We start from the raw sequence: 21,531 nt of genomic DNA, 5'->3' as shown, positions 1-21,531 counted from the left end.
TCATTCTCCGTTTCCTTAGGTTTTGGAGTCTTCAGCACATAAGCAACTTGCAAAGAGACCAAAAGAAAATGAATCCTTCTTTGCCATCGAATGAAATTTCCTCCATCAAACCTTTCTAACTTCACAAAGTCAGTAGTCATCTCCCTCAAGGTATGAAGTGCAGCCATTTTGTTGTAAGATTGAAGTAACATAAAATTTCTTTTAGATTGTTAGAACCAAGATATTGATTACCAACTTCAAGATGTGTATTAATGCCATTTTCTTAAAGGAAATTTTACCTCTTTATAGTGCAAATAGGATCAGCGAATTTCTTTATGACACAATGAAGAACCTACTTGTGTTATGCACAAAACTGAAGTAGACTAGAGAGAGAAGGATAATTGGTACCTTTTAGAGCAAACTATATAAGAAGCAGACTACTTCTTATATAGGATTGTTGGTACCTTTTAAAGAGAATATATCTTTTGGAAAACCCTTTGAGATATGGGTATAACTTTTTGAAGGTACATGACCTTTTGATGATAGACATGTCCAATTAGGAAAATGTCTCACACCCAACACTTCGGTGCATAAAATTAGAAAAAAATTATCATATTGTGCAAATAGTTACCCTTTTGAAATAGAAGTTTTGCTTATTCTTATTTGTAAAGACATAGGTGGTTAAAAGCTCATAACCATCGTTTATTAAGTAATGCATGACAAGACGGTTCTTTAAGGGTATTTATAATTTTTGAAAACTTTTTTCACTTTTCAAGAGAATGGTTGATGAATTAAACCTTTTTATTCAATGTTTATTTTAAAGAAATACAACCTAATTTGTTAAAACATTTATATCAGGGCTTATGTCATCACAAACCTAACGCTCAGGTTATTAGTTGGTATCAGTATTACACACCAAAGTTGTTTTTATGCGCTTAGAAACCTGAGGCTCAGTTCAGAAAACTACAAGTAGTTGGATATGAAGTCAAGTCAGAGCTTTGCAAAGATACTTGGAGCTGGTTGCTTAATTTGTGTTAAAAAAAAAATTCGGTAATATTTTTGCTAGCCTTCTATAAGGAAAGTTCCATATATGGTAATCGTAGTTCATAGAAATATTTGAACTTGGAGCTACTAGAAAAGTAGGGTTTATAGGATATAATCATATTTCAAGCAGCTCATAAGAAGTTTTCACCAGTCTACAAGCAAAACCTTCCCGGCTATTCCTCATAACAAGCGTAATTTCTTGGTTTCAGGTTGTACAAGACTTGTTTGTGTGGTGTCGTATTATCCACCATTAAATTTATTTTCAGACCTACAAAAATCGACAATATTAGATGACAGAAGTATATACATTTTGATAGTTATCGATCGTGATCGTTTTTGTATATCTATAAACCTCACCAACTCTCCGCTACTTACGTATGTTGCTTTCTTCTTCATGTAGTTAATGTAAGTCTTTTACAGCTAACTTTGACTATCAAGAATTAAATATGACAGATCATTCATTGACAAATCTTCCCTTGCCAAATGTTACCGACAGGTGCTGGCCTATATTTCCTTGGAGTGTAGCTAATAACTTCTCTCTGCTTACACAACTTTTAGGTTTCTGTATCCACGCCATTATTCAAAAATAAGCTGCGGAAGTTATTTGTGAGATATTTTTGTCGTTGAATTTTGATCGGGAGGTGGGGCTACTCCCAGAATAATCTCCACCAAACCTAATCTTAAATTCAATGTCAATGGTGGTCCAATCATAATGTTCCAATGGGTAAAGGCCCGTCTCTGAATTGATGACTTGAGAAATGAATTGCAAATGAATCCATTTTATTATCAGGCCAGGCTAAAAAAAACAAAAGAAAAAGGAATTAGGGCCATCTGAAATTCTTTCGAAATGTTGGGATATTCTGAAAGAAAGAATGGCCACATGAAAAATAATGGTACTGGTAGTTGAAGGATGTGGATTCCACCTTTGACTTATTCTCATACCCTGACGAAGCAAAGAAAATAGTGGCGCACTCATAATCAATGAGTGACTTAATTCGGAAAAATGGAACTAGACGTGGGATTCTTATTGCCTTGCCTGACCGACACTTTTCCACCCGAAGTTTGACCAAAGGATATTTTCCCACCCATGAACTTTGAAAAACACATTTTGCCATCCATTTTTAATCTCCGTTCCTTTACTACTTGATTTTATAATTTTTAACAAAGTTGAATAAATATTTTCCCAACCAAACTTTATTAAATTTATTTTTCACCGCTTGTTTGATTTATATTAAAGTTAGGGTTAATCTGGTGCGATTTGGCCTGAATTGCATTTAGCTCAGTCCAACTGATTTTTATTTAGTTTTTGTAACTTCCCTTTTTTAAAATTTTCACAATTTTGTATTTTTGGATTTTTTTTTTTCTAACAATTTTTTCGGTTTTGTTCAGAAACTATATTATTATATAATTTCATAAAATATATACAATTTTAATGAAATTTTTTTTTTGTAGTTTTATAAATATTTAATTAACATGTATTATTATAAGTTTTAAAAATAATATATAGAATTTTAAATTTGTATGGAAACACAAGTACTTTAAAAATGAAACCTTCATTGTAATTATTATATGAGTTGAAGATAGGGGGTTTAAATGGCTAATTTTCAAATTGGTGAAAGTAATTTTATGTGTTTGTAATTAGAGGTGTAAAACTGTAAATAACATTAATTCTATAATATATATTGTGTGAACTGATGAGAATAACTTTTTGCCGTTAAAAACAACGTCTGAATTTTAACAATGGGTGGAAATATGTTTTTTTCAAAGTTCGGGCGAGAAATGATAATCACCAAAATTTGGGTGGAAAAATGTCTTTAGTCGATTAAAATGCTAAGGTCAAAGAACATTATTAGCACTTTAGTAGTGAGTCAGTGGCCACTTTCTACATTGTCGTGTTGCTTGATTCGCAACCCAGTTTACTGTCATTCATCAAACCAGAAAATAAAATGATGAAATATAGTACTGAGCGTGCCTTTGAAGTTGGAAGATATCATTTCCACACGTAATTAAATCAGTCTCACTCCACTCTCTTCTCTCAGGAATTTAAGTGTGTGATTCTGAAAAGCACCATCAAGATGATACCGTCCCCCAAGGCTTACCTTCATATTGGAAAATTTGTTTGCCCAGAGGATTCTTGTAGGGTCTAATTATTTGCTCAATTTATTAAATTGAAAACACTCATTCTCATTAGTACCACCAACCCAACAACAGGCATAGACTGTAGACTTCAACACCTGAAAGTTGAAATTTATATTTAATAAAGTAATCAAATGGACATGATCAGTGTTGCATACTTTCACTTTATATCTGTAAGAAAAGCTTACAGTGATAATCTAATATTCCTCCTAGCTAGGTAGAGATTGGAGCAAGGTTTCCACCAAAATGGCATGGGTAGTTCAATTACGAAATTTTTAACTAAACTCAGAGATTTTGATAAGAGTTCTCGTAGTGGTTGCATGATTATATATTGAGATAACTCCACCCTCCACTTTCTTTCACGCTCCACCACCACCATTGACCTTACCCACCTGTAAATGGGCGCATTAGATAAGCAGCATCGCACTTTAGGTGAATCTTATCGGATTTAGAGCTGTGAACAGTTTACACACAACTTACCATCATATCGCTATTTATACCACTAGCTTTGCTGGAAGTTTTTCTTCATTAGAGCCATTGCAGAATTAGAGAGTTAGCAAACTCAAGCCATGAAAGGCCTCACTATTGTTTTTTTTTCAGTATTCTGTGTCTTGCTTTTCTCGTTCTTTGTTGTTACGAGAGCAGATCAAACCAAGAATAATGGGGTTTATATCGTGTATATGGGAGCAGTGGCTTCGCCAAGTGGTTCGTTAAGGCACGAGCATGCTCAGCTACTGGCCTCTGTGTCAAAACGGTGAGTCTACTCTTTGAAATTTTCACTGTTTGTTTCTTATTAATTGTCAATTCATAACGTTAATAAGTAGTTTTCCTGTAGAGACAACTAATGCCATGCCATGTGCACTAATTAAGGAACTACTTAGCTGCTTTGGTAGTCAATCACATTAGCATGCAATGATTATGTATAACGAAGAATCCTATCTTAATGAGATCACACCTTTAATTTCTTCAACTCCCCTGGGACCCCACCTCTGCATGATTCAAGAAACATTTATGAAACTGCTCCTTTTATGTATCAGAAAAATTTCCAAATAAGTTGAAATCAAACGAAGATAGACTTTGCTTCTTATTAATTAGTTTCTTGTCTCCTAAGAATGCATGCATATGCCTCAGAATTTTGTAGCTTCTGTTGTCGCCTGTATGTATCTGTGCTTCCCTGTTAATATAGTTGAGCCTACTGGCTACTATTAATACAACTCTAAATGAAGATTGGGTCAATTATGGGTTGATATTAAGTTGAAACTTTATTTGTTACAGGAAACAAAACGCTCTGCTATACAGTTATGGACATGGCTTCTCTGGGTTCGCAGCTCGTTTGTCATCAGAAGAGGCCCATGCACTTTCTAAAAAAGCAGGAGTTGTGTCTGTGTTTCCCGATCCCGTATTACAACTCCACACAACTCGTTCATGGGACTTCTTGAAGTACCAAGATGATCTCTTGATCGACTTCAACCCAACTGACTCCGAGTCCCCGTCTCAGGGATCAGATACTGTTATTGGCATTCTAGATACAGGTGAGTAAACCTACATACAAGAATTACATTGCAGTATTAATTACCTTTATTATTATTATTATTGTTTTTTTCCAAAAAAGCTTGATTCAAATTTAATATTATACATGGAACGATAGGAATCTGGCCGGAGTCAGAGAGTTTCAATGACAAAGATATGGGTCCAATTCCAACACGTTGGAATGGAACCTGTGCGGTCGGAGACGATGACAAATCCTTCAAGTGCAATAAGTAAAACACAAAATATTAGCTTTACATATGATGTCGTTACAGTATCATCATTTATGGACTTATTTTACTCACCAATATTTGGCTTGTAACAGAAAGATAATTGGAGCAAGAGCTTACGAAATAGAAGACGATCCAGGGGCGGCGTTCCACACAAAAGCACCAAGAGACACTTATGGCCACGGCACCCATGTGGCTTCAACTGCAGCTGGACGAGTTGTAAATGCTTCTTACTATGGCCTTGCTGCAGGTTCCGCCAAAGGTGGCTCACCTGCCTCAAGGATTGCTGTATATAGGGTATGTTCTCCTGATTATGGATGCACTGGATCTAATATACTAGCAGCATTTGATGATGCAATTGCGGACGGTGTGGATGTTCTTTCCTTATCAATTGGTGCCCGGGCAGGAGTTTATCTTGATTTTACCAATGATCCGATCGCATTAGGAGCATTCCATGCGGTGCAGCATGGGATCACCGTGGTCTGCTCCGCAGGGAATGATGGGCCTACTAGTGCATCAGTTGTCAACGTTGCACCCTGGATTTTGACTGTTGCTGCTTCAACAATTGACAGAGTTTTTGAGTCTGATATTGTGTTGGGTGGAAACAAAGTTATTAAGGTATTGATGTTCAATTAAAATTTGAGGTTAATTTTTTTTAATCATAAAATAATAACTTCTTGATTTTACTTACAGGGTGGAGGCATAAATTTTTCTGATCTCAAAAAGTCTCCTGTATACCCACTGATTTATGCTAAGTCAGCCAAGAAAATGGACGCAGACGAAACTGAAGCTAGGTATATGAATGGATTTAGAAACATTTAATTTATTTCTATTGTAAGCATATCACATTTTCATGCTTATAAAACTTGTGCAATTCAGAAATTGTGGTGCAACAACATTGAATGAAACTCTGGTAAAAGGGAAGATTGTTCTTTGTGACAATGATAATGGGATGAATTCTATAGAAGGTAAAATGGACCAGGTGCAGACTCTTGGAGGTGTTGGTGCAATTGTGGTTGATGACGAATCAAGTGTAGTGGTGACCACTTTTGGAGTATCGCCCGTTACTGTGATCAGTTCGAAGGACAAGGAACAGATCATTTCCTATATCAACTCAACCAGGTGATAAATTGTCGATTAGTTTGTATCAGTTGCTAGATCTTTTAATCTTCGAAGATGCTTATCTGTGGTGAATTTTGAACTTTCTGCAGAGATCCAGTGGCAACAATTTTACCCACTGTATCAGTGACAGAATATAAGCCGGCGCCTGTCATAGCATACTTCTCAGCTAGAGGTCCTTCATTCATGACCAGGAACATTATCAAGGTAAAGCTTCATTCTGTCTGGATTACTATATGGAACTGAATAATCCTTCCACACAGATTTATTAACCAGCTATCGTCATTTCATGCAGCCTGATATTGCAGCACCAGGAGTTAACATACTTGCAGCTTGGATGGGGAATGATACAACCGCCGCTCCAAAAGGTAAAGAACCCCCTGAATTCAATATGATCTCAGGAACTTCAATGTCATGCCCGCACGTATCTGGAATTGCTGCAACCGTTAAATCTCAGAATCCGACATGGAGCCCCTCTGCAATCAAATCAGCTATCATGACTACAGGTGAAGAGATCTAAGTCTAACAACCACATGCATATAATGAAGCTTGAATTTCGACTCATCTGTAACATTCTGTTGGTTTTTGCAGCAATTCAACTAAACAATTTGAAGGCCCCAATAACTACAGATTCAGGATCAATAGCAACACCTTATGATATTGGTGCAGGAGAAATCGGTACAACCGCACCACTACAACCAGGGCTGATTTACGAGACCACTGAGGTTGACTACTTGAATTTTCTGTGTTACTACGGTTATAATGTATCAAAAATCAAAAGCATCGCAAAATCTGTTCCAGAAGATTTCACCTGTCCCAAAGAGTCAAGTATTGATCTTATATCAACTATCAACCATCCATCAATAGCAATCTCAAGTTTCAAAGGGAAAGAGGGAAGAACTGTAAGTAGGACTCTCACAAACGTTGCAGGAGCTAATGAAAAAATCTATGCTGTAACTGTTGATGCACCTCAAGGACTAAATGTGAAGGTGATCCCAGACAAACTGCCATTTACGAAGAGCGGACAACAGTTGAGTTACCAAGTGACTTTCTCTTCTACCCTATCATCGCTGAAGGAAGATTTATTTGGATCAATCACATGGTCTAATGGAAAATACAAAGTTCGGAGCCCATTTGCAGTTAGCAGTGAGAACAGCAGGACCGTTGTCACTCATTAAAAAAAAACAATGTATCTCATAAGTTTCAAGGGAAGATTTAAAAGCAAATATAAGTTGTGAATAAATCTTCAATATAATTCCAGAAACCCAATATTCCAATTGTACCTGTCGATACATACCACATTAACAATGTCTGCACACCTAGCGTCATAATCATCAGCCTCTAATACAGAGGGCAAAAGAAATGCTACATACACGTCATTTATGTAAAAGTAATAGCTAAACATAACCTTGAACGGGTAAAAGAGAGGGAAAGAAAAAAGGTTGGTGGAATATATATACTATATTAACATAAATAACAGGATTCAAAAGGACACCACAATAGGAAAACAGAATGGGGGTTGGAACAATACGGAAGCCAAATAACAATCGTTTAACACTTTACTAAGGAAGTTCCAGTAAACACATGTCCAAAGAAAAAAAAAAAAACAAAAGACAGAATTACATATTGTTCACTTCAGAATTTTCACTCAAAAGCCCACTGATTCTCCCGGCGAACCTCCTCCTCCTCTTCTGGAGTAAAGTCATTCTTAATGTTGAATGTTTTGCGAATCTCCTCTGGAGTTTTTCCCTTAATCATGTCTGCAACTGTCTGGCAAGTCAGGTCCAGCAAGCTCTTGATGTTGAGATAGTTTGCAGCCTAAAAAGCAAAACACAAATACAAACAAGTGTGCACATTAAAATGGTATAGGGAATAGATAAAAACAATTCAAGATGCAGCACCTTATATCCTTATATGTTGAGATTCAAGATCAAAACAACGTTAAAGCGCTATCGTTGAAGTAGGAACAACTGAAAATATGATACATGAATCTCCAACACAGAGTCAATATGGTCATTACAATGGAATACAAAAGACTAGGTTAAAAAAAAAAAAATGCAGCAGAAGTTACGCAATAATTAACATGAGAAGAAAACAACTTCTTTATAACACAGTGCAAGAAGTTTATACACTTCTTCAACGGAGAAAGTTAATATGGTATATACACAGCAAGAATCAGCGGATTTGCAAACTTTGCATGAATTCATCAATTCAAATTTTAATATCATGACAAGGAGAAACATACACATATCATTACAAGGACATGAAAAATACACAACTTTTAAACAACAAATGCATAGAGATAGACATTACAACCAATAGCTTATCCTCTTTTGAAACCATTGACCAAGGAGGAATACCAATTAAAATCTTTCCCAACCAGAAGAATACCTAATTAAAAACTTTCCCAACAACAGGAATACCTAATTAAATAATTTCCCAATCAAAGGAATACCTAATTAAAATGTTCCCCAAGCACCAGAAATACCTAATTAAAAATCTTTCCCAAGCAAATCTTCGTTCTGATTTAACAATTAGAGGAATTTATATTTAGGTTAAATCCAATCGATTTTGATTAAAAGTCGAAGCAATCGACAAACCCGAATAATCAATTACAAAGAATCAATTAAATAAAAAGGAAGGGAGAAAGAAGTCTAACGAGGATGAGATCGAAAAGGGTAGCCTGATCGACTTTGACGAACTCGGCATCCCAGGCCTTGAGTTCTTCGTCGACGCCGGCTGCACGATCGTCGGCCTTGGTAGCCTCAACGTGCTTCTTGCAGTACTCGATGACCTTGGAGAGGATCTTGCTGGTTACATTAGGAAGAGGAATTCCGTTGTCGGCGCAATCGTCCTCTATCATATGCTTTATCGTCTGCGATTCCAAAGCCACCACTTCATCTACCTCGAACGCCTCACCATCGGAGCTTTTCAGAGTAATTTTCTTGCTCGTTGACATTCTTTCGAATTGATCAATCAACCGATGGATCCAATATATCAGAAACCCTAAATAGATATCTCCCCCACGATTTCAAACTGAAATAGTAATCTTTAAAATAAAATAAATAGTGTATATATAGATAAAGATAAGAGAGAGTAATCAAGGTGTCTGTCTCCGGGTTGGACAAGAACAAAGTGATAAACAATGGATGATTTAATCAACGGGGATGATTTTGCCACGTATGTATTCTTGGATGGAAATACTATTTTGCCCTTTTTGATGGGCTTATAATTGCTAACAGCTTTTTGGGCCAAAAGGAATATAAAGCAACTTTATTAAAAATCATCAAGCCCTTCAACTATTGTTGAGGCTCAATGGAAATCAGAATTTCAATGGTTTTACTGGTGTCATTGTCAAAATTTTATATTTTATATGCAGGTTCCCTTGTTAATTGCAGGAAGAAGTAAAAGCAGTGAAAGCTACATATTTTTCACAAGCACTTGAGGAAATCTGATAGACATGAGTAGAATTTCAAGCTTTCATCCTGATCCAAGTCTGGAGAGGATCAGACGGAAGTGATACAACATAATGTTATTACAAAATTAGGAAAACAACTGGTTTAGCATATCTGGGAAGAGGTAATCCATGAGGATTCTGTAGGTTTCTTCCGTTGGGTGGTAACTGTCCCAGAAAACATACTTGGAGGCATTAGTACATGTAAACAAACTCCATTGATTACAGGTAGCTGCTACTTCAAATGTACCCGTACCACAACATCCTCTATCAGCAACTTCAAATCCTGACATAAACAATTAAATAATTTGTTAAGTGAACTCAGTCTTGTTTAAACCAAATACTCCTGTTCAAATAATGGATTACCATATTTCTTTGGATTTTGGATGATATCATTCATTATGGTGTAGCCATCAATGAAGACCATCCTGGATTGGGGATATTTTTTGTTAAGGTTATCCAGCACTACTTTCATCTTAGAGTTAAACAATTGTGCTGCTTCATTGTAGTATGTTACACAATTTCTGTCATGTCCTCCTCTAACAGTTCTTGAAGATGGCATACATCCTAAGGGTGGTGACCCCAAGACGCCGATCTTTCGAGCTCCCTGTTTGTATAGTCCCTTCCAATTGATTATATGCCAAAGTAAAGTGGGTTTAATTAGTTTGTTGATATTTGAGTACTGTTCATGGCATGGTAGAGAGTACTGTAGTGTCTATTAGAATTTAGCTTACCTCAAGAAAGAGTGAAGCTGAGGTAGCCAAAAGATCAGCATAAGAAGAAATATTGAACTCTAATATTCGGAAAAGAAGGAGAAAATATGTGTTGGCAATGTCATTACTACCTGCTGATACTATACTTACACTATTGGCTGTAATGTTTCTTGCTCTTTCTTCTCCAACAGATTCTTTCACCCTTTCCATACATTCTTCGAACAGTTGTAATTGCTTTGTTAGAGATATAGCTGACTGATCGAATTAAACATAATAAGAAATAAAATAAACATGTCAATTACTTACAATTAATTAAAAGTTAATTTTACAAGTTTTCAGATAAAAATTTTAAATTTATTTGTACCACTAGCCAAGATGTCACAGGATCATATCCTGCCCCGGCCGAAGCAAAGCTTACTCCTGTGAGGAGGTCTTTAGTTTGTATATCTGGATCAAGATATGCCGGCAACACCTCTTTAATTCCCAATGTTTCCACTGAAAGAGTTTGTATTTGAAATTAATTAAAGAATTTCATAAACGATGATCCTATAGTCTACAGCAATATCTTTCAGATTTTCTAAGCAAACCCCTGTGTTCAAAATTTTCTGTGCATGTTCAATATCATATTTTCACCCTTTTCACATCTCTTCTAATCAAGGGAACAGTTTTAATGTGGAAGTCATTTTGTATTAATAATTAATCAACATTTGTCTTCTTAAAGACTCTATCATGTTCTATTAATTAGCTTTTTTATAATAAAGAGAAATACATTTGATTGATACCAATTAGGTCGGACGGAATCTTTCCATTGCTAAACCTCCCTGTTGGCTTTGCTCCCATGAAATCCCTTCCGTAGGGTGGGAAATTGCTCCTAGCAACTGCATTCAGTTTGTTGTTGTTGTTTCCTGTATCAACTATGGAATCCCCAAACATGAAAATAGCTGAAATTGTCACATTGTCCTGGAGCTTTACTGTAGCTTCAGATGTATAGACTTGAAATATGGTAATGACCAAAAGACAACATATTGAAGCAGAGTAAGAGAAGAAATATAGCGCCTTTAAAATGATGGAAGACATTGTCTTTTAATTAGTTAGGCCTCAACTGAAACAAGAAGAGAATGATTTGTTTATGAATATCATTTTTCGTCTTACCTCAAGATTTTATACACCGAATAGCCAGACTTGAGAAATAACATAAGCTTTTAATAATTTGTTACGTGAAAGATAAATCGCCTTTTCCTTAGGTCATGCATTTTAGGTTCAGATTAAGTTAGAGATTTACCCGTAAGCTTCAGCCTGTGTGAGATTTCATTTCAAGTATGTATATTTCTAGTTCTAACTTATGCAAGAAAAGGGGACTACCGTTGCTCCAAATTATATATGCTAATTTACCGGAAATATATGCACAAGGAAATTAATTTAAGTTCAGAGAAGACTGATACATGATTGATGATGATCAATGGTGATCTTGAGCGGGAGTCTGTTTGTAAAGCTTAAACCAATGGCTCTTACATAAGAACTAGATCTCGTAAAGATAAATCTGGATATGGAAAGAATAAATACAATGTAAAGCAGAAAGAAAATAAGTGGGGAAAGTGAAAACTAATCAGGGGAAACTGTTCTTCAAATCCGGCAGAATAACTGAGACGGATTACAAAGTTGCCCTGTTTCCGAGTAACAACATCCTCTAATTCTATCTATCGGGAACATGAAAGTCTGGAATTATAAAATAACAAAAACAAAAAAGTTATAACACTACTTCAAGCTTGGATAAGCAGAGAAAAAGAATATGTAACTAAACTACTTTTCTAGATGAGATCAAGGAAACGCTTGTAGACGTCAATGTAGAGAGTATCTCAGCTTGGGGAAGGGTGATTTTGAGTGTGTTTATCTCGGACAACTGCGCTGCTTGGTTAACACCTTCTGTACACATCCTCGATACTTTTTGCTGATGGTAGCCAACTTAACGGTAAAATGTACCCAAAACAGCTATCTTTCCTACTCCAAGTCCAAGTCAATGTAAATTTACCTTTAAAAATTAAAGTTGAAGTCCAGCTAACTCAAACTACAAGAGAAGTGTAAGAAGAAACATCATATTCGGAAGAGGGGGTGAAGTAGATGAATGCAATGTCATTATTCGCTGACGACAGTAGAAACAGGCTATTTCATATTATTTTTTGGGCTCTTTTCTCCAACAACCGCTTTAAGCTTTCCCAAGTACTCCTTGAAGTTATTTAATTGATCTTTTATCGATATAACTGACTGATTTTGGTGTCATGAAAAAATCTGCCTATCAAGTCAGAAAATTATGTCCATATTGTTGTTGATTGAATTTCTCTTAAATATTCACATACACATACTTATAAATGCTAAACGGCTTCATTAAACTTTTTTTTGCCAATCATATTTTATGTTTATTTTAACTTAAACCTCACAAATATGTGAATGCCTGGGTTCTTTCACGGTTTCACCTCCTCTATCTATGTATAGTTACTACTTGAACATCTAATCAGTTGAAATATAAACCAAATTTCAGGTGAAAAGAAACCAGAAAACAATTAAACTATATATTAGAATTCTTTCAAATTAAGTTGATCATAAGGAACCAAATAACCATATTGGCTTGAAGCTACAGTATTGAAACTCGGTTGCTTTTTTTTATTTTTACTTTTTGTTATATAAATAAAAATTTGTCATTAAATAGCTCTGATGCTTGCTTTAAATGTTAAAACCAGTAATGTAAATCACTCAAAATCAACATGTATATATTTATACCATTATTCATATACATGTTCATATATTCATGGAGATTTGCAGAAGTGAAATAATTTAATCACTAACCTCCAGCTATAACAATTTGTTGTTGCCGTGTTCTTCAAAGGTTACAGACTCTTCCAATGCACTGCAATTCTTAGAACGATGGTTTTTGAGAAATCAGAATAATTGCATGTATTGGAGACTTGTAACTGTTCTCCTTTTAAAACACGCAGAAGTCTTCCATCAAAGACTGGGGATAACTGCTAAAAACTGCTCAAGAGTTTAAATTTTATATAAAATAATATATATAAAAGTGAAGGACCAAATAGTAATTTTAGGGCAATGAATTTTAATTAATTAAAAATCTAACATTCTCCCACTTAGTCTAAACTTTTATTACACAATCCACAACATAGTAGTTTTATATTCTTTATGTTTAATTAGAAAAATAAAATTGCATGAATCATAGCAGTAAGCCCATTTTAAACAAGTATTACCTTCTATGTATTATTATGTAATTTTCTCTTTCTAAATAAACGCTTAAATGTGGAATATTACTTTATGAACAAACCTCAAATGTTTGTTCCAATGAAAGTATTACCTCTCATAGTGACAAAGCAAGACGTAATCCCATTTGAACTACATGATCCTTGAACATCTTTAGTGGCGTGCCTTTTATTAGAGGATCAACAATCATCTGCTCGGTGTGTATGTGTTCAATGAGCACTTCTTTGGCTTTAATGTGGTCCCTTATTGCTAAGTATTTAATGTCGATGTGTTTACTTCGACTTCCACTCTTATTATTCTTAGCAAAGAATACAGTAGTTGAATTGTCACAATACAACCTTATTGGCTTAGAGATAGACTCAACAACTCCAAGCCCAGAAATGAAACTTCTCAACCAAATACCCTGTGTAGTAGTCTCAAAACAGGAAACAAACTCAGCTTCCATAGTAGAAGTGGCAACCAAAGATTGTTTGGTACTTCTCCAAGATATAGCACCTCCAGCTAGCATAAAAACATATCCAGATGTTGATTTTCGAGAATCAACACAGCCAGCGAAATTTGAGTCTGAATATCCGATGACTTCTAAAATGTTAGACCGTCTATAAGTAAGCATGAAACGTTTAAATAAAGAACTTTATCCTCAACCATCATTAAAGTTTGATCAACTGTAAGTATATCAACATATATGCTTACTAAATAAATTATGAGGCACAAACCATCAACAACAATTATAAATTTGCCAATGTAAAACAAATAACAAATCATAAATGAATCGACATATCATAAAATCTCCTTGTGGGTAAAGACATTACATATTATGATTCATTATCCTTTAATAATGAAACTAAAAATTATTAATATTTCATAATACCTGTGGGCTAATTAAGAAATAAGAATAATTTCTATTTCATCTTAATTAATCATGAAAATATAACATTCCCTATGGGTAAAATGATTATATTAACATGATTAACTACAAAACGATGTCATTAACTTTAATATGATCATCATTAATATTACTTAATGCATATATTATCATAACTTAGAGCATCCCCAATGGTGCTCTTTATTTTAAAGAGTGTCTTTCATATAAATAAAGAGCATTTTCATTGATTTTTATATATAAATAACAAATTTTTTATTTAAATCCAATAGACTCTTTAAATTTTAGGAGAAAGAATATGTTTTTTCAAGAAGAAAACCGTAGATGTAAAAATCTACCTGTACGGAAGGGGGGTCTGATCCCGTGAGGTTGAGGCCACTAGCGATCCGCTGCACTTGCACACGTAAATAAACAAACGCGTGAAGCGAACGGGAAACACCGGGGTGGTGTTTGCCGTAGGCACTCCGACTCTCAAGTCAGCAAGGCTGAAAGAGGCTAATATAGTGAGGGCTAGGGAGTAGAGAGGTTACCGGAAGTCTAGTCAGAGACTGTGACTACGACAATGATGTGAAGCTCTCAAGTAGGAGCTTCAGGTGTGAAGGTGTAGTGTAATCTCTCATTCGTGAGAGGGCTGGCCTCTGTTTATATAGTGACTGTCTGGTCTCCCAATCCTGGTGGGAGTAGGGGTCCTAATGTGACTCTGATGCAAACCCTAGAAGAATTAGGGCCGCGGTATGCTGTCTTACCAGTGTCCGAATAGGAAGGTGATTCTGATCAGGAAAGTAACTTCGAATAGGAAAGTGTTCTGAACAAGAAAATGACTTAGAGTAAGAGATTGATCAGGAACAGGAATGTGATCAGTGGGCCGTGGGCTTGGAACTCGCCTATAGGCCTAGGAAGTGAAATGGAACCGGGAAGCTCATGCCCAGACGGTTTGGGCAGGCCGTATCTCATATCGAATGAGACTAATCTGGCCTGAGTCTCTTTGGGATTTGGGTCTGGTCTCTTCTTCACAGATGGTCCTGTTTTCCTATTTGGGCCAAGGACGATTTTTGGCCCTAACAAAAACTTAATAGGAGAGATAAATCATAAATAAAATGTATAAAAACTTGTAATTTATTATTTAAAATTATGATAGAGAGTGAAATTTGACTCTCTAAATGTAAAGAGTCAAATTCACTCTTTAATTTATATTTAAAGAATAAAGAGTCTATTAGACTTTTGTTTTTATGGATAAACTCTTTATAATAAAGAGTTTGAGTCATATAAAAAGTCTTTTGGAGATGCTCTTAGATGCTATGACCACTCTAAATTAATCAAATATATACGATCATAAAACATCATATAGTTATAACATGAATTATTGCATATAACACAATATAACATAAATCAAAATAAGAATATCACATTATTTATGCATAATAGACTAATACATATCATAAAAAACCATCACACGCGTTGTCACCGACTCCCACTCGCCACTGTGACTCAACCACGTGCAGCCACGTGTCTCCATGCACCGGCATACGCCTCCAGAAAACAACACACTCCTACACATGCCGTCACGCGCCGACACGACCCTCCCATGCACTACATGCGCCAAAGCACACTTCCCCACGCACATCTTCACACGCACACATGCGCCAAAAGTCAACACGGGTCTGTTTGACTAGGTCGAGTTGACCTTTACCTGGTTCACTGACCCGGTTTGTCCCCGTTGACTAGTTCATTGACCCGACTTATTGGGTTGTGGGTGAGTTTGATCGAGTCGAAATGACTCGGTTTGACCTTTGACTTTGATCGGTTCAGTTTGACCTGTTTTATCCTTGACTAGATAGATTTGATCCGTTGACCCAATTTATACAATTTTTTAACCCATTTTCTACAGTTTTTAATAGCCCAATTCCTACCATTTTTCCAGCGTTTTAGAGGGGAAACTTGAACGTGGACGTACGACCTATGTCGGTGACATCCCAAATGACATTTTCGTCCCAAATCGGCGCCGTAAATGGTTGTCGAAAATACTTAAATGATAATTTTAACCGAAACTTTAAACCAGCATAACTTTGCAACCATAACTCCGTTTTTTACAAATAATATATCGTTGGAAAGCTCTTTCAACAAGGATGCCAATGACACAAAAATCGAAAATAGATATGATTTATTCAAGAAGTTATGTCCTATTAAAGTTACAGTTTTAATATTAAAAAGTCCCAATTTTATACAATATACTCTAAATTTGCAACAAACAATTACATGTCAGGCAGAAATTAAAAAAAAGGCTCTGATACCACATGTAAAATCAGTAATGTAAATCGCTTAGAATCAACATGTATATATTTATATCATTATTCATATATTCATGGAGATTTGCAGAAACGAAATAATTTAATCAATAACCTCCAACCATAACAATTTATTATTGTTGTGTTCTTAAAAGGTTACAAACTCTTACAATGTACTATAATTCTCATAACGATGGTTTTTGAGAAATATTTAAATTATATATATATAAAAGTGAACGACTAAGTAGTAGTTTTAGGACAATAAATTTTAATTAATTGGAAAAATTCTAACATTAAATTCTCTGCAGACTCTCTTCCGACGCTACTGCAACACGCATCTTTTAGTGTACAGATAACAGCGATTTTTCGCGCCCAAGTCGGTGCAAATTATATGATGTAACGTACAAAATTAAATGAATATGACTTTAACACAGTCGGCAGATTTGAACAGTAATATTTTAGAATATCTATTGTTTGGTATAGGGTGGAGAGTTCTTTCAGAATTTTATTTCACAAACTGCGAGTTAAAAGGGCTAATTCTTCATCTTTATTAATTGCAGTTAACATCATCTTTAAAGTTAAAAAATGGTAAAGATATACTCCTTGATTCTGCCCTCACCTTCAGCTATATCAAATTGAGAAGGTATTATTTAAAACAGCCAAACAGTCATTGTTATTTTCATGTGTGATTGATTCCAAGTAAATAAAATTGTGAAAAATTACATCTTAGGGTGACTTAGATTGTTGTTTTAGCTGTCATTAACATCCCATACCATACTAAGATGAAACAAGCAGCAGCAAACGTTTGCAGTCCAAAATGACAATACCTCAAAGCTGCTAATCATCAATTGAAGCTAAGTATTCAGTAATCAAAGTTGGAGTCACTTACTCTGGTACATAATCATGAAATTTACAGATAAAATCTTGAGTACATGACTTTTCCAAATACTTCATTTTATTAAAATTTAAGAGGAAATGTTTAACATAGCACATCTTCCAATATATATGGTGCAGAACTTTCAAGATGATCATAATTTCATTGATATAAAACTTAAGATTACAAACTCAATTGCTTAAAATTTAATACGTATGCATTCTTTGCAGAGAATAAGATGTATTTTGGAAAATGTGAGTTGTTGAGAATAGGAAAGAGACTTAGTATAAGAGAACAGAAGCTAGCAGGTGAATCTCTTGATCACAAGAAACTCGAGATATATTTTTGCAGAATTTCAGAGACGAGCATCTTATATGTTCTTTCTGCAGGATGATAACTATCCCAGAAAATATAAATAGACGCGTCAGGACATGTTGGAGTCAATGAATTACACGTAAATGCTGCTTCTAAAGTTCCTGAGCCGCAGCACCCTTTATCCACAAATTCAAATCCTGAACAAAACAATCAAGGGGAAATAAGACAAAAGTCTCCAGCTCATGTGTGGATTAAAAAAGGGGTAAAATAAGATGATTTACCATATTTTCTGGGGTTTTGTATGAGCTCAAACAGAGGGTTGTAGATATCAATGTAAACCACTTTGGCATCTGGCAAGTTTCTACTAAGGGAATCAATCGCTACAGAAAATTTAGTATTGAACAACTCTGATGCTTGGTTGTATTCCTTTATACATTCATCCCTTTTTCCTCTTCCAGCAACAGTTCTTGATGATGGCAAACATCCAAGCGGCGGTACACCAAACGCCCCGATTCGTCGTGCTCCTAGTTGATATAACTCCTTCAGAATTTTTAAAGAGACACAGAAAGTTAATGTTTATGAATGAATTTATTCATCTTTTCAATTTCATTTTTCAACCCATCTACCCTATAAACTTCAAAACCCTGTAGGATCCCCACTCACCAGAAGGCTATCAATACCAAGGTCATAAGAATCTGAACAAGGACTAATCAATAAAAATTACCTTTAAGAAGCTGGAAGCCGAGCTCGCCATAAAGTCAGTATAAGCACCGATGCTGAGCTGCAATTGCCTGATGTGAGCATTATAATAGACGTTTGCGATGTCATTGCTGCCTACTACCACAATAAATAAACTATTTGTGAAGATTGTGTTTGTTTCTTCTTCTCCAACCATGTTCTTCAACTTCTGTGTATATTCTTTGAACAATTTTAACTGATCGGATAATGGTATCGCTGTCTTTTTTGTTAGGAAAAAAAAAAAATTGAATTATAAAGTTAGATTGAAATAAATAATCTTTATCTTTTGAAAGTGAATAGACTGAAGTATTTACCTCCACTTTTGCCGTTAAGGGATCATATCCTGCACCACCTGAAGCGAAGTTAACACCTGTGGGAAGATCTTCAGGCTGCAGATTTGGGTCCAAATATGCTGGCAAAAGCTCTTTTATTCCCAATTCTTCCACTATCAAAAAAAAAAAATATAGACTTAGAAGTTAGAACAAAATTTATTGGGCCCTAAATTAAAAACCCATTGGATCATTCATCCATCAAAGACGTGATGGGTTCTGAAATTAGTATATTCCAGAGTTATACACTCCTAATTAATTTTTGGGAGCCAGATGTTGAAACATCACTAGTTATAAAGAGAAGGAAAATAAAAATGTTGGGACCTCATATGCTAAATTATCTCCATGAAAGATAAAAGTGCAATGAATGCATTTAAAAAGAAAGGCGTTGGCATTAAATAAATGAGATGTTGCTAGTCTGTACCAGATATTCACATGCTCCTAAACCTACCATTGATCTTTGTTCCCTCCTCTTTCTGGCCGGAAAGTTTCAGTCACTGGATTAGTGGATTGTGATTTGTGTGAATAAATTGAACTATCACTTTTGATTGGCTTAATCTTTTGTGGATGTGTTTGATCTATGCCTCAAGATGCATTATGTGTCACACCATTGAACCTAATCACTAAATGAGGTCCCCAGAAATATAGATATTTATAAAGAAATTTCTTTCATTGGCTGGACAGTAGACGGACTCCCCTCTCCCATTGTGCCAAGAAGCTCTGATCTTGGGTATAGACCATTTGATTAATGAATTTATGGATGGATGCCCTCCAATTGAGGTCGAATGGCCCCCCCACCCCCCAAAAAAAGGGCCGAGATAAACACATTCAACTACATATTAGGGATAAGAAATGAGAGATAGAGATAGAGAGAGAAACAGAACCTATGAAGTCAGCGGGGACCTTGCCGTTTGAAAATCTTCCGGTTGGCTGTCCTCCGTTGAAGTCCCTCCCATAAGGAGGGAAATTACACTTAGCCAGCGTTGTTAGATTGTTGTTGTTGCCTGTATCAACGATTGAATCTCCAAACATGAAAAGGGCTCTAACTGTTACATTGCCTGGCAGTTCAATTGCTCCTCCTCTGCAGCAAAAAATAACTAAAACACAAAGAGAAAACCAAAAAACGGAGGAAGAAGAAGATAATTCCATAGACAGAGACAGAAATATTGTGGGTTTTCAAAGTGGTTATTGCTACACGATTTTATTGAGCGAAAGACCAAGAAAATAATTGTGTGCCTTGCATGGATTTCAATGCACATATATATACTGTATATGCTGCAAATTTCTGCTCCTTTTCATTTCATTTAAAGCCAACAACATATGGAGAAGGTTACATAAACATTTAAAGCAATCCACATCACAGTAACTTAACTTGAAGCTAGCTAGACCTTCCATACGTTTCATCTAGTCTGAGATCCTCCTTGGTGGAGAGTCGAGAGTGTACAATTCAGAAGTACTCAATCTAGCTGGCCATTAAAGCTTGATTATTGAAAATATTAGAGACAAACTCCTGCAGATCATTTTGATAAACGAAGCCTCTTAGATTATTAACAGAGATTCAAGTTCAACCATCTCTGTACCAATATCGCAGCTTTGCCAATATATGTTGATAAACCTCTATCCTAAAGCCTCGCTATGTTGATTTTATTAATAACGTTAACTTTTTTTTTTCTTTTTTTTTTTCGTCGTCCGGATTAGTTTGTGTGTATCTCAATTAATCTTTTGAAACTATGTAATTACTGATCAGGTAAAAATTCCTATGACCACTCCTATTAATACTCGGAGGGACTCAGAACTCAAAAACTTATAATGCCTCATTCTGTTCTTTTACCAGGCCATCAATTGTGGTTTAATAACATTAACTTGTCTACCGACATATATATTCAACTTCTAATCAAATCCTATTAGATATTTTCTCTATTAATTACCCCTTAATAAATTAATATGATTAGCTTATTAATTCTATTCTGTTCATTCCATTATTAAGTTAGCTGTATCTCATCGTGCCAACTACTTTAGCCTTTATTAGAATCGACTAATAATAAAACTCATTCTCTTTCCAGCCATAGATGACGAAGTGATGTTGAAACGAGTATTAAAATTTCACTATCCAAGTCATTCCATTATCCTCGTTGATTCTTGCATGCAACAGCTTGGTGAAATATATTTTAATTCAATGCAGTTATTAATATCTTTGGAATTTTTGGTGTCATTCCTTACATCATCAAAGCCAGTTCAACCGAATTCTTGTGTAAAGGTATCAGGCATCACCGACTCTTGAGTAGCTCAAGTGGCGGGACCAACGCTAAAATACATGATTTAGGCGTACGGTATACGGTTCCAATCCAATAGTTTTTGTATTTTATGTGACTTTTTAGGATAGAGTTATTTGTAAGTTGTATCATATAAGTATTACGTGATTAAAGGGTTAGATAATATTAATATGATATTAAGTAACGTAAATTTTAATATTATATAATATATTTTATGATATATTATATCAGTTTATACAAATATATAAACTTTTTTTATATAAGAATTTATACAAATAGTATTATCGATTTTTTATCGTCCTTTTTAATTATCTCTCTAGGTAAATATATGTGGACATGATAAAACGAGCTGACTAATATTATATTGA

General features: G+C 35.2%; 3 protein-coding genes across 3 annotated transcripts; 1 reads left to right on the top strand and 2 right to left on the bottom strand.

The window, feature by feature from the left end:
• Nucleotides 1-3,675: 3,675 nt before the first annotated feature.
• LOC116123842 (CO(2)-response secreted protease-like) lies at nt 3,676-7,292 on the top strand. The gene is made up of 9 exons (XM_031409576.1): nt 3,676-3,913; nt 4,435-4,691; nt 4,808-4,919; nt 5,012-5,534; nt 5,610-5,710; nt 5,796-6,038; nt 6,128-6,242; nt 6,331-6,541; nt 6,627-7,292. Exons 1-9 carry the CDS (start codon nt 3,729-3,731, stop codon nt 7,211-7,213), a joined length of 2,334 nt encoding a protein of 777 aa, XP_031265436.1. The 5' UTR covers nt 3,676-3,728; the 3' UTR covers nt 7,214-7,292.
• A 243-nt stretch (nt 7,293-7,535) lies between these two features.
• Nucleotides 7,536-9,125, bottom strand: LOC116123841 (SKP1-like protein 1B). Its single transcript, XM_031409575.1, has 2 exons — nt 8,695-9,125; nt 7,536-7,853 (listed from the first exon to the last, which is right to left on the bottom strand). The coding sequence occupies exons 1-2, from the start codon at nt 8,992-8,994 to the stop codon at nt 7,680-7,682; spliced, it is 474 nt and encodes a 157-aa protein (XP_031265435.1). The 5' UTR covers nt 8,995-9,125; the 3' UTR covers nt 7,536-7,679.
• Nucleotides 9,126-9,578: 453 nt separating this feature from the next.
• On the bottom strand, nt 9,579-20,262 carry LOC116123893. Its single transcript, XM_031409634.1, has 10 exons — nt 19,775-20,262; nt 18,876-19,006; nt 18,533-18,781; nt 18,105-18,360; nt 17,847-18,020; nt 10,985-11,251; nt 10,567-10,697; nt 10,224-10,457; nt 9,856-10,111; nt 9,579-9,775 (listed from the first exon to the last, which is right to left on the bottom strand). Exons 1-10 carry the CDS (start codon nt 20,037-20,039, stop codon nt 9,579-9,581), a joined length of 2,160 nt encoding a protein of 719 aa, XP_031265494.1. The 5' UTR covers nt 20,040-20,262.
• Between the last annotated feature and the right edge of the window lie 1,269 nt (nt 20,263-21,531).

Source organism: Pistacia vera, unplaced genomic scaffold (assembly GCF_008641045.1).
Source record: "Pistacia vera cultivar Batoury unplaced genomic scaffold, PisVer_v2 Contig146, whole genome shotgun sequence".
Lineage (NCBI taxonomy): Eukaryota > Viridiplantae > Streptophyta > Magnoliopsida > Sapindales > Anacardiaceae > Pistacia > Pistacia vera.
Note: the sequence above shows the minus strand (reverse complement) of the source record. Positions and strands in the feature narration are given on the sequence as shown.

Coding starts and splice junctions, on each gene's coding strand:
- LOC116123841 (XM_031409575.1), bottom strand. CDS start 8,994: ATGTCAACGAGCAAGAAAATTACTCTGAAAAGCTCCGATGGTGAGGCG. Junction 7,854..8,694: donor CCCTTTTCGATCTCATCCTC/GTTAGACTTCTT, acceptor TTTGCTTTTTAG/GCTGCAAACTATCTCAACAT.
- LOC116123893 (XM_031409634.1), bottom strand. CDS start 20,039: ATGGAATTATCTTCTTCTTCCTCCGTTTTTTGGTTTTCTCTTTGTGTT. Junction 10,458..10,566: donor CTGTGACATCTTGGCTAGTG/GTACAAATAAAT, acceptor TAATTCGATCAG/TCAGCTATATCTCTAACAAA. Junction 10,112..10,223: donor CAGCTTCACTCTTTCTTGAG/GTAAGCTAAATT, acceptor ATCAATTGGAAG/GGACTATACAAACAGGGAGC.
- LOC116123842 (XM_031409576.1), top strand. CDS start 3,729: ATGAAAGGCCTCACTATTGTTTTTTTTTCAGTATTCTGTGTCTTGCTT. Junction 4,692..4,807: donor TATTGGCATTCTAGATACAG/GTGAGTAAACCT, acceptor ATGGAACGATAG/GAATCTGGCCGGAGTCAGAG. Junction 4,920..5,011: donor AAATCCTTCAAGTGCAATAA/GTAAAACACAAA, acceptor GGCTTGTAACAG/AAAGATAATTGGAGCAAGAG.